Raw genomic sequence first — 12918 nt, 5'->3', positions numbered from 1 at the left:
CATGACAATATAAATATCATAAACCATTCGGTAGAGTTGAGCCAATACTACAATTTCCAACAAATTTCACGGGTGTAATTTTGTGTCAATATGTTTTGTACTTCATCAATTTTACGATTAAAAACGATATGCGAGGCAGTTCAATCAGACGTTCCAGCAAGTCTCCTTTAAATACAATATATCAAAATATATCGTCAGTACATTGGCTATATTTAAGCATTTACCAAAAAGAAGCACTATTCTTATATCTTACAGCAAAAGCTATGGGAGATATTAATATTGAATTGGAGATGAGTTAGACCGATATTTTACGAAAAGAACACAAATTGGCGTAATACAATGGCGGAAGCAACTTAAAACTAACTTTCCACACATATCAAAATTCGTACTTAAAACATTAACTATACCTGCAAATAGTGCGGCGTCTGAGCGTGTATTTTATAAGATTTTTAGATTTAGCAGTTCTGTGAAAACATGACCAAACAATTGTGAGTATTTGTTAAATAAAAGTTCAGCAGCACACAAGCTAAACACTTGTAATCCTTCCGTGAATAATTTGCTTGCTTCACACTTAATTTTTCGAAAGTAACTCAGTTATGTTTAACTCATTCACCGCAGATCACTGATTCGAATCAGTTATGGCATATTCAAATAAAACTCTTGCTCCACATTATGCTCTCGTATGAGTAAGCTTACATCGAAGCGAAAAGTAGAAAGGCGAAACAACATGTTTAACAACTCTTATCTTTTTACTCTTTGCCAAGCAACAGTCGTCATTTTTATGAGAAGCTTTCATTGTGACATATCCGTTGCTTTGCTCGATTTATTGGTAAAGCATGAATTGGCACGAAAGGCGCGAAAAGTTGAATGTGAATGGACCATTACATTAAATTAGTTTCGAGTCCCGGAACATTTTTTTTTATTAATGTCATACATTCTCATTAATTTAAGCAAGCCAATAACAACATTTAATTAGACCAGCCTAACAATCCAAGCCCCTAACGGTTTCGTACACTCCATTCATAGGTGCAATCTCTAAAGGTGGGAGAGTTACATTGTAATAGAATATGTTAAAATATAATTAAATGGTTGTAATATTTTCAGTTTAATTTTTCAATAGCTTTAAATGAATAGTGATGCCGAAATTATAAAAACAAAGTCATGATATACTCTCCATGTCATCCGAATACTATAACAATACCTTTTTATAATCATACATAATTACTTATGTACACTAAGTTGCATATTCCTTTGCAGTGAACATACCACCTGACACATGGGGTTTCGTCATTTTCGAGCAAATAGATTTACCAATACATTTCTTATTGTTATGATTACGACATACATTCAGTACACATTTACAAATTTCAGACAAATTAGTACAGACAACTATTACTACAATTATAATTTAAAACACTATACACATCCTCAGCAGTACAACAAAATAAATAAACGCGCTCTTATTTATTTTCTTATAGTACTTGGATGTTTAGTATTATTTTACCTAAATACTGTTAAGCTAAATGATTTGTATAATATAAACATTTGTTTTACTTTATATTTCATATAAAATCAGTCGTTTTTGTGTTTTTACGATTATTTATGTTCATATGACCTTATATCTGCTACATTAATTTTTTCGTTCGTGATTATGTAATTCCATCTGCAACGGATGGATAAAGAAATGGAAAGATCTAAATCGACTAAAGAAATACTTAAAAACAGTACTAGTGAGTATCTTTGAGATTTGTAAAAGTTTCAGCAAATTATATATTTGTATATTTTACGATTTTACTTTTGCAACTGCAATAATATGTATAAATGATCAAGGGCTTTTTAAAAAAAAACATTAACAATTATTTCCAGCTGACTTAGCGATTTTAGTTATAATTAAAAATTTGGATTTAGTATTTGACGTGGAGGGAAAGTATATATATATACATATACTGGTAAAAAGTAACGCCGTTAAAAATTTAGTTCGATTAATAAACTTTAAAGACTTTTGCCAATTATATCCTCAGAAACAAATGTACGCATAAGAGAATATAGAAGAAACTAAAACATTTCATATAACGTTTCGTTGCTGTGATAAAACATTCCAAAGCTCTTGCACACGCAGATTAAAAAAGTAATAGTTACATTATACAATTGTCCAATATAAATCTAGTGACGACTTTACTTCCTCAAATTGTTCAGCATATAGCTATTTGTATTTTTGCTGTGATCCACACTGACTTTTTCAAATTATTGCTTGCTATTTGTATACAATTAGTTGACGTTGTGCTACTAAATGAAGCAAAATCTTATCAAGAGCTGGTAAATGTGTTGCCTTTCTTTTCTCTTTTGTTGAATAAAATTGATTTCATATATGTTTGTTTCGACAGAATTGAAGACACTTAACAAATATATATTGCATACAAAAGTAAATTTCTAAACAGTACACATTTTTACTCTCCTGACATCATGTTATGAACTTGCTCCAATTTAAAAGCAAGTCTCTGTTTTTGTGAAAATTCATCTTCTTCTAATGTTACAGTTAATTGTTCATTGTATTTTACAGCATAAGTATATAGTTCGTGGAGGGCACAATTTGTATTGAACTCCGTTGTATGTAGCTGAAATAAAAAGTTGCAATATATTAATCGAAGTTATATAAATATATAATTCATACTCTCGATTCTTCGGCTAACATAGCATTCATGTCTTGATCGGAGATCGATGGCATTTCTCTTATATCACGATAATATCTTTCAACCCATTTGCGATATTCCGGTATGTCTTTTGCGTACAACAATTTCGAGCTCGGGGAATCTTTACCTGTTTAAACTTTTGTACATTAATTTGATCAAAAAAATACCTTACGAAATTACCTAAGCGATGATCTGATGTTGAGCAAGAGTCCATAAACGTCTGTGCTACGACTGATAAGCAGGAATCAACTATGTTTGATTTATGTATGTCAAACACAAAATTTGGATTTTTAATTAAATTAACCCAAAACCTAAAATAAAACTATTTTGTAAACAGAAAGCAAAGATGATCGAGAGAGATCCCAGACATATTTACCTTAAGGGCAAACTATTACTTTTCCAAGTGTGCACAACTTCGTGGTCTGTTATTCCATGTAGTAATGCTTGATCGTCCAAAAAGTCAAACATATATTTTATTGCTAATGGCAATGCGGAGCCTCGGTGTGCCGTACTAAAGATTGTCTCAAAAAGATCATCGACAAACTTCTGCAAAGTTCCTTTGGTTGCTAACAGACGTGTTAAATATATCTCCGACACCAGCTTATTGACACGTTCACCCTCTTTTTGTATATCGCTATCGTGGTGTTTTACCAAATGCCAAAATTTTATACCATTTTCATGTAAGTCATTATTTAAAGGGCTACCAGCTCGGCTAAACGTTGGTGAGGAAGATGTATATTTCGATAAATTCAATGTTTCATATCTGTGGAAGAAACGCAAGGACCAAAACTTAATTTAATATGTTTAAAGAATATGAAGGAAATATTCATGTAGTGCATAGAACATCAATGCGCATAACTTTAAAAAATTATAAATTAAATAAAACAATATTAATATAACTCACTTGTGGCACTTTTCATTTCTGTCCGAAAGTATTGAAAAGTTGTAGTTTGAGCTTTGCTTGGGTACTAAGCTCAGTCCAGCGCCGTCAGGAACATTATAGTGTTGTAGTGCATTGAGTTTTTTCCATTCACTCTCAGTTTTCGAAGTTGTATCTTCATCATATAAAATTACACGACCACTAGCTCCCGTACGCCATTCTGAGAAAATGGAAATAGATATTTCAAGTGAAGGTTATAATGTTAATTTCGCTAGAAGTACCTAAATCTAAGTCATCTCTTCGCGGTCGTTGACTCCAGGGAATGTTACGATATATTGTGTCTAAGCACTTTTCCTTAACTTGACCAATTGTATCACAATCAAGGACCTTGACGGGTACATTTTCAGTATGTGTTGGCATCATATCAATACTATTGCAGAAAATCGGCTGTTGTATAATACTAGCGAATACCGTCATTGGGCGAAAATCAATAAGCTGACGTATAAGCTTTTCTTCACTTAGCGAGTAACGGGCCTCGTGTGTACACGCGTCAACGGGTCCTTTATCTACTTGACCTTTGACTGCTCTAAACAGCATATACAATGGTTCGCCAGCACATTCTTTTAAGAACTTATATAGCAAAAAAGTGAACCAAGCGCTAAGCATTTTTTCTGCCACACTTTCGGTACGACGCAACAGAAGTTTTGGATGACTTTTCCCTTCAATACATTTTTCAATTAAATCACCAAGCAACGTTTTTAATATGTCGGTGCAATATTCCAACTTTGATTGTAGTGTTACCATTATAAGAGAAGCGACGTTAACACGCTCACGCATGGAAAAGTAACGATTCGATTCTAATGTTCGAATAAAAAGTAATAAAAATGTTTTATTCATTATAAGTTGACCAAAAAGGCGCAATCCTTTTTCTTTCCGTAGTAATTCAGGACGTTCCCATTGTAGTACAATATGATCTTCGTGATTTGGAAAAAGAATTTTCATAGCATATGTACGATAGTCCAAAAAAGGTATTCCCCCAGAAGTAAGATCACCTGTTAGATCTGTCATTTCAGTTTGAAGTTCGGCAAAAGCTTCTTTACATTCCGCCGCAACACGAAGCTCTAATATATCCATTTGCTCTTGCATGTTACGCAAAACGCGATTTGATTCAGAAGTTTTCTTTTTGTATGCTACGAGAAATGCGACAAAAATCAAAAGAATCACCACTGTACCCGCTCCGATACCTAACTGTACATTCTTGCTTAAGTCATGCATTAAATTTGGTGATGCATAACTCAATATCCCAATGCGATATTGCAAAGAATGTCCTATACGTACAACTACTTCTGGACCTGATTCATTGTTCGATTCTGTTGCTACTTCTGGTGGCGGACGGCATGTTAATTGTTGACGGGACAGTGATGTTATGTTACAAATACCTTTTCCAATTCGTACAACTACGTCCGTTTCCTTACATGCGCGATCCAAATTTCGTCCATTAATTGTTAAATATTCACTTTTATAATATTTTATATCCTCTTCGAAATTGTAATATAAGGGATTTGGATAAAGCTCAAAATGATTATTTTGCTTACTAGAGAGATTTTGAACTCTCAAAACGTTGTCCATAATAAAGCCATATTCTAGTAGTTCCGGATTATCTGCATCAAATATGTCATTGCCTGTTTCAATTACAGGAGAATAACATAACATATCCGTCCCCGATTGAACCTTACATTGGCTGTAAAATATTTGACTTTTATAATATACGTACATTCTTGGACTTTGAATATAGTTGAATTGAGTTCCGGTTACAGCGATTTCAATACCTCCTGCTGGAATACCACGGGGTACTTTTAGTTGGCTACTAGGACCTGACGACACTTGATCTATAGTGGGATCCAGAACATACTTAAAATTATATTCGTTAAACTCCCGGGGTCCATTGTCAAATAGCATTTTGAGGCGACCTTCTATGATACCTGGTGAAGGTGCGGTGCGACATATAGCTTCCGTAACATCTACGCTAATTATTTCGCAACGCAGATGTTCATTTATAAATGCTTGAATTCGGGATCCGGCATTTAAATATTTTCCCACTATCCTTAAGTGAGTACCACCAGAAACTGGACCATATTGTGGAGAAAAATGTGTAATTTTTGGATCAACAAATTCGTAATCCTCTTTAGATTCACCCCTATAATCACCAATTTGTACAACAATGCGACCACTTCGATACAATTGAACCCCAGGACTATCTACGTTGCAAACAATTTCCTTCGTATCAACATAGTATTCTGGAAAAGGCATGCAGCTGATACCAGCAATTCGAACGCCTGAATATATATCAGAGAAATTCTTTCCTAAATTAATACCGCGTATAGTAATGTTGGTCCCGCCTTCCCAGGGACCAGTTTTTGGATAAAATAAATGAATTTCAGGATTGGGGCAAGTTTCCATACGATTCAACCAATCCGTTTTACCTTCATTATTTTTATTACATTGTTCTTCAACTTCACACGTATTTGTAGACGAACACCAACCACAATTATATTTTTCTGATAAAGCTAAACACATACCACAGCTGTCAGCCATATCACGACATCTATATATCACAACTAAAAATAAAAATTGAAATATATGTTATATTATTAGTTTTCACTTTAAAGCGAAATAGTTTTGATAAATTTAAAACACAGAAGGCCCGAGGCTTCTCTCAACAAAGCAAACCAAAGAAATGCCATGCAAAACAGTGTATTTATAAGGTTAGAAATTGACAGAATTAAAAAAAATATATTTTTCTCACATTTTTTGAAACAGTAATATCTTAGAAATATTGTCCGAAAATTTTAAGAAAATCATAAAAATACTTTTCTATTTATTCGATAATTAGCAAAGGGTTCTCGGGCGGATCGTTCTAGAACAGGTATTTATTAGCAGCTGCAAGCGAATAGTAAATGGGGTAGATTTTAAACAAATTAAAATTTATATATTTTTTCAAATCAAGTCATGATGCTATGTTTTGAAAATAATGAAATAAAATAATGTACTGGTAAAAAAAATTATTTCGAATATAAATTTGAAGTGGATCTAAGTGAATTTTATTCTTGTTATAACTACTACTTACCATGAATATCATGAGGGTTATCGAGTGGCTTTGAGCCACCCCAGATAACAGCAAATGTTGCAGTTAAATTAGGAGAACGGGAAGTGTATTGGAACTCCATACTGTCACAATATATAGTATCTCCCAATAATTGTGCGTTTAAACTAGTGACACGCCCTTCGATATTAAACTGGCATACAAAACGAGTTTGTACTATAAACTGCCCAATTATATGCACTTTAACTTTTATGGACTTACTAGTCCCAGCAGCAACAAGCATCTCACTACCTTCACCAGTGGCGTTTATAGTTGGACAAAATCCAGGACCTGAACGGTAGCTAGGTCCAATGCGACTAACTCCAGTAACAAGAATGTCATTGCGACAATTTTCAGCAGTGTCATGTGTACATCGATGAGCTTCCACACACCAATCGCAAGGAAATTCCGAAGATACACAGCGAGTACATGATGAATGTGTGCTACAATCAAAAAAAGTAAAATCGGTGGAAACAAGATCTGGTCCATCCTTAGTTCGTACGGATAGTTTGGCGGTGAAATGATGTTTTCCCTGTTCTATTTGTGGTAGCATATCTGTACGTGGAGTTGTGCAATTCACACCATTACGCTTTTTTGTAGCATTTGTAAAAAGTGCTTTTTCTTCAGTAGTAAATGCGCAAACAAGATTTTCTTTCAATTGCGGCAAATGGTCGATAATGAGTTCTAAAGTTCTTGCTGTAGTACGCTGAAGTTGATGTGGTACAACACTTGTAATTGTAGTGCATTTTCCTGTTTTATAACTAACCCAATAGAGAGGGTCATTAGCATCATCTTGGCAGCTAGAACGTGGACTACATTTGTTTTCAAGTGAACACCAGCCGCAATAGGGATCGCGTGCACCCAAACACTCTCCACACGTTCTATAGTCGGAGCAATCATAAACCTTAACTTTAGCTACTTCATTAAGCGACATTACGTATATAAACAGATTTCGGCTATCAAAGTGCATATCTGGATTAATAGGAGAACCCACTTTTATTGGTATATCCGCATACTCATTTGCGGAATCCACTGATTCAACAACTACTTTTTTCAAATGTCCATTTGCAGTGCCGATGAAAACTACCGTATAGCCACTAGTACTTGTAGCCGCAACTGCTGTGAGCCGAGTATCAAACTTGGCTACCGGTACGACGGCAATGGGTTGTTCGCCTCCCAAGGGCGAGTTCACGTCGAGTCCGCAAAAATCCTCGCCAATAGTTTGTAATTTCTATGAAGAATTGCGAAATAATATTCGTTATTTGTCTGAAGTTACTTGATTACGAATTTAAGTTATTATAAATGATCTAGTTGACGACACGAGTAGAAATCCGTGTGACTGTCTATGCAAGACAGAACTTGAGTAAAAATAAGATATCCTGATAAAACTTTGCACACGTGTTTCTTGAAAGAATTGGCATGCAGTGTCATCGGATTATTGCAGGCCCATAAAATGACGCTTAGCGGAAACCTAACTATATAGTATTATGATAAAAAACAACTATAATTTGATACAAGAAAACGCTGTGGTAAGGGGCACTTGTAGTCTGAAATTAAAAAAAAAGTGGGTGTGGTCTGCCTCTAATAGGTACACACCACAAACCTCTTAAGCTGGATCAATCAAACTGTCTGAGGAGGACTCAATTCGATAAAACTCTTCGAAAAATATGTGAAATCAGATAGTACGTCTACACCTCATATAACGGTTATGTTGAAAACTATTAAAGGTGCGATAACCCAATAAAGTAAACACCGTCAGATACAATAACCTTTACAATCGAAGTGGCACGAAAAAGGCTTCAATTTGAACCAGTATTAAAATTGGAACATGTACATGAAGTCCTTATCTTCTACACATTCATGATAAAGTGTGGGAATGCTTGAAATTGTATTGCAACCATGCAATACTACATATAAGGTAATATTTCAACGTCCATCTAATTCTTTCATTTTACAGTTTATAGACAACAATTGTCCGAATACGTTGGACCGGTGAAAACTCTTGATTGTTGTTGATCGAAAATATCGGTAAAAGTCTGAGATATATTATAGAAATTCGAAAAAAAATGTGTTCCTGATAATTATGTCATGGACTGGGACAACACTTCCCTTAACCACATACAGCTCGACCATGAAAAAAGAAGGTACACTTGAATTTTGTTTCTATTGGAATCAGTCCAAACCTTCTCCAACCACAATATATATAATAAATATATTAGGTTGTCAAAAAATTCTTGCGTGAGCGCGTAGTTGTAGTTTTATTCGTCGCATCGGGTCATGCTATACCTTTTTGGAAAGCTCATTTCACGCGCTAACACGTGTTTGATTGATTCTTTTAAGTCGTTCGTGAGTTATAGCGTCTCAAACATGGAGCAAAATAAAGAGAAAATACGGCATATTTTACAATACTACTACGATAAAGGCAAAAATGCATCTCAATCCGCCAATAAAATTTGTGCAGTTTATGGACCCGATACAGAGTCCATTTCCACCGCACAACGATGGTTTCAACGTTTTCGTTTTGGTGTAGAGGTGGTCGAAGATACGGAAGGCCTGTCGTCGAAAATTGCGATAAAATCGCTGAATTTTTCGAAAGAGACTGGCATAGTAGCAGCCGTAGCATCGGTCAAGAGCTCAGCATGAGGATGAGTCATCAAAAAAAAATATTATGAACAATTGAAAATTCAATAAGAAATACCGCAAGACTTTTTCGACAACCTAATATAATATGTTGTCAAAACGTATTCATAAAAGGTATGATTTTTTTTTAATGGAATTGTTCTAGACATTGACCTAACCCTCATAACCCTAGTATAATGATTTCCGATCCTCTCTGGTTGCTGCTTTCCACATCAATCTAAGAATAATTTTAAGTGATAACAATTATAAATCAAGTATTTGCTAGCAAATACAATGCACATACATAAGTACTTACTGAATGCTTTCGAGTTATAACTTTTACTAAAACTTATTAGACAAATTTTAAAAATCAAAAATAAAAGGTGAGCATACTTACAGTTGGAACACATAACATATTTGGTGATATAAAATCCAGACCGCGAGAGCCAACGCCATTAAAGCAAGATTTGATATTCTGCATAAATTTTCGCCGTATAGATTTTAATGAGTAAATGCATAAAGCTGAATTATCAGTAGATACATTTCCATCTCCAACACTAAATACTCCGAAGAGAACGTCATCTTGGACGGTAATGCCCAGACTTCCGGCTAAATCCATACTCGGCTTACCTAAGTAACCAGCCTGAACTAGATTATATTTAGTTCCACCAGTTATACAGTCAATTGGGATTTCTGTGTATGAATAGTAGTTTGAGTCTTCTTGGCAAATACGCACAACTTTTGTTATATACTCTTTCGGCGAAGAATGATAATTGTGTTTCAATTGGGTCGTTAAAAAGTATGAGAACCTTTCAGAACTAAATCCATAAACGTAATTTATTAAATAGCCTTCTCGGGCGTACGAATTTATAAAGGTTCTTGTGCCCGTTGTAACTGCTGATGATGCGATTTGAAACATTTTAGTTTTTTCGAGTGAGCGTGATGCTACAGCAGGAATCTCGCTACGATATGGAGAATTGTTTGTGTACGTGACACCTACATACATGACGTTGGTGATCGACGGTTGTGGTGGCCCTGGCGCTATAAATGCTACAGTGGATGAGTTTGCATCATTCGCAACAACTGCATCTGGTACATCCTGTTCGACAATGCTAATATTTTGCAAATTACGCACAGAGCACGTGCCTTGAAATAAAGATCCGCACGCAATTAAACGTGAGGTAGCACGATCGATCAGCAGCACCTTGTTATAATTGTCTGTAGGCTTGCGTACGGCATGAGCTGGGCAATCTAAGACAGTGCATTCGACCGAGTCATTTTTTGGGCCGGTTTTTACTGTTTCGTGTAATTCTAACTCCGGTGAAAGTTGATATAAATAATTGACACCACCCACAAATACCCGTCCAGTGAATGTGTCGACAACCAAATGATTCAACGGTGTATCAAAATTAATATTATTAGTTATTATGTTGCTATAGTTTTTGGCATCAACAGCACCTCCTTTTCCGCTATCTTCTCCATCACCGAATTGTGCTGAGGCAGATAAGGATGGTGAACTTCCGCCATTACTATCAGAAAGCGCAGATTTTAAGCTAGCAGATGTAAAACCGTCGATTATACCGTCGTTATTTTGCACAAGCTCCTGATCATCACTCAAAAGTTCTGTATTGTGAATATGTACCGCATTTAATAAGGAGCTGGCGTATAAAATATCTGTTCCGATGTGATTATTATCATTAATTCTACTACTACTTTTAATTTGGCTATTTTGGGTATTAATGCTTCTTATAGAGGTCACGTAATGTAGCATGAATGCCAGAAGGAACCAAATTATAGCCCGCATGATTCATAACATCAAATCTACAAAGAAATAAATAATACAAAAAATATAAAATCCGCATTGAGTAATTTAATTTTATTAAACGGATTAAAAGAATGTATTTTAACATTGTTATTGAATACGCTTTACTACTACTCTTTACTGTTGCGGTGATCAGATGTAATCAAGTTTTAACAAAAATTCAAATCTCGTCACAATATGAATTTTCAGTTGGCTTCAAATTATTAAACAAGAAACTGAATTTGGTAGTTCTTTTTGTGAGGCTGTACTGTTTTTAATAAAAAGTGTTTTATTTGACAAGGTCACTCTCGAATGATGATATTCCAATATCACCATTTCAAGTAGACGTTTTTCAGAGTTAAACAAAAACAAAAAAGGTTGTACAGAATTCAATAAGTCCCGTGTTGGTTAAAGAATGGTGGCTTACTGTTGTTATATTCACACGGTATTTAACATTTTGAAACTGCTTAGTTATTTAATACAACAGCAATAAAAAAGTCCTAAAGGTTTAGTAAGATATCTATCTAGAATAGCTGAAACTTGCAATAAACTTAAATATCAAGTGGGATTGTTGTGTAAAAGCATAAAACAAAATTTTACTTCGATGAGATTTGAGCGGCGAAATAAACACACATGACTTTCTACTTCAATTTCCATAAAGGTTAATTGTAACCTTAGAGTGGCATGCCAAAGTTTAATATAAGAAGAAGGTAGCCAGAATTTCCAAGAATCCATTTATATTGAAGAGATATTCTCTGAAAAATTAAATTAAATCCGACGAATACTTCTAGAGTTATTTGATAAGTAGCAAAGGATTTATTTTTTATGTCCGATTTAATTTAAATGTGTCTCCAAGGATTAGTGATGGTCTCCGAACCAAGCTTCGGTTAGAACTAGATCAGCATAAAACGACATTAAGTAGTGGTCATTGCACAATAGAGCAAGTAAATAGAATTACTAACGAGATAAGAAAAGCATAGAGCACATGTTCAGCAATATTTCTAGATGTAGCTCAGGCGTTTGATAAGCTGCGGCACGAAAGTCACTTATACAACATTAAAAAAATTTACCTTTAGAATTGTATAAAAAAAAAAAATAATTGTCAATTATTTGTACAAGATAATCAAAGATGGTATCTCGCCCCACGTACCAGTCTATATAAATAAGCTAAGTAACTATCCATGTTGGTTCTCAACTGAATTAATTCGCAAAGTCAGGCTAAAAAAGGCAGCTCATTCAATATATAAAAACAAAGAATCCAGTCAGAACTATAAAAAATTTAGCCAACTCAGACACGAATGCAAAGAACTCAGTGCCTCATGTTATAAAAACTATGTAAATAAAGTTGAACAATTGGTCAAGTCAGACCCAAATGAATTTTGGAAATTCGTCAGGAATAAAAGAAGAAWTGKCTGTGACATTCCCTCCACCTTATCGTGGAATAATCAATCAACTAACAATGGTGAGGAAGTCAGCAACTTATTCRCTGCTTTCTTTAAAAGTGTATATCAGACCGAGGTACAGCAGCCAGGATTTGTCCAGGATTTTCATCATGATCGCCTACACGCGACTTTAGATAACTTTGAGGTTACCACTGACAATGTCTTTAGAGCACTTTCATCATTAAATCCTAAAAAARGTGCGGGACCTGATGGGATCCCCAATATTTTTCTCAAAAACTGTGCAGCAGGACTTTGTGAACCACTAACACACATCTTCAACGTCTCACTACAACAGGGTGCCTTCCCTACAATACGGAAACTTTCATATGTTAGCCCGATACACA

The 12918-nt window shown here is 34.8% G+C and overlaps 1 protein-coding gene across 1 annotated transcript; it reads right to left on the bottom strand.

The window, feature by feature from the left end:
* Positions 1-1739: 1739 nt before the first annotated feature.
* On the bottom strand, positions 1740-11152 carry LOC108975711 (plexin-A2; the record flags this gene model as incomplete). The annotated part of the gene is given in 8 exon segments (XM_018944403.1): positions 1740-2615; positions 2672-2817; positions 2871-3001; positions 3067-3453; positions 3595-3790; positions 3852-6188; positions 6698-7943; positions 9729-11152. Coding segments are annotated over 8 exon segments (6018 nt in total). The 3' UTR covers positions 1740-2447.
* Between the last annotated feature and the right edge of the window lie 1766 nt (positions 11153-12918).

This window comes from Bactrocera latifrons, unplaced genomic scaffold (genome assembly GCF_001853355.1).
Source record: "Bactrocera latifrons isolate USDA-ARS-PBARC rearing strain unplaced genomic scaffold, ASM185335v1 scaffold_686, whole genome shotgun sequence".
Lineage (NCBI taxonomy): Eukaryota > Metazoa > Arthropoda > Insecta > Diptera > Tephritidae > Bactrocera > Bactrocera latifrons.
This window is presented reverse-complemented; position numbering and strand designations above follow the sequence as displayed.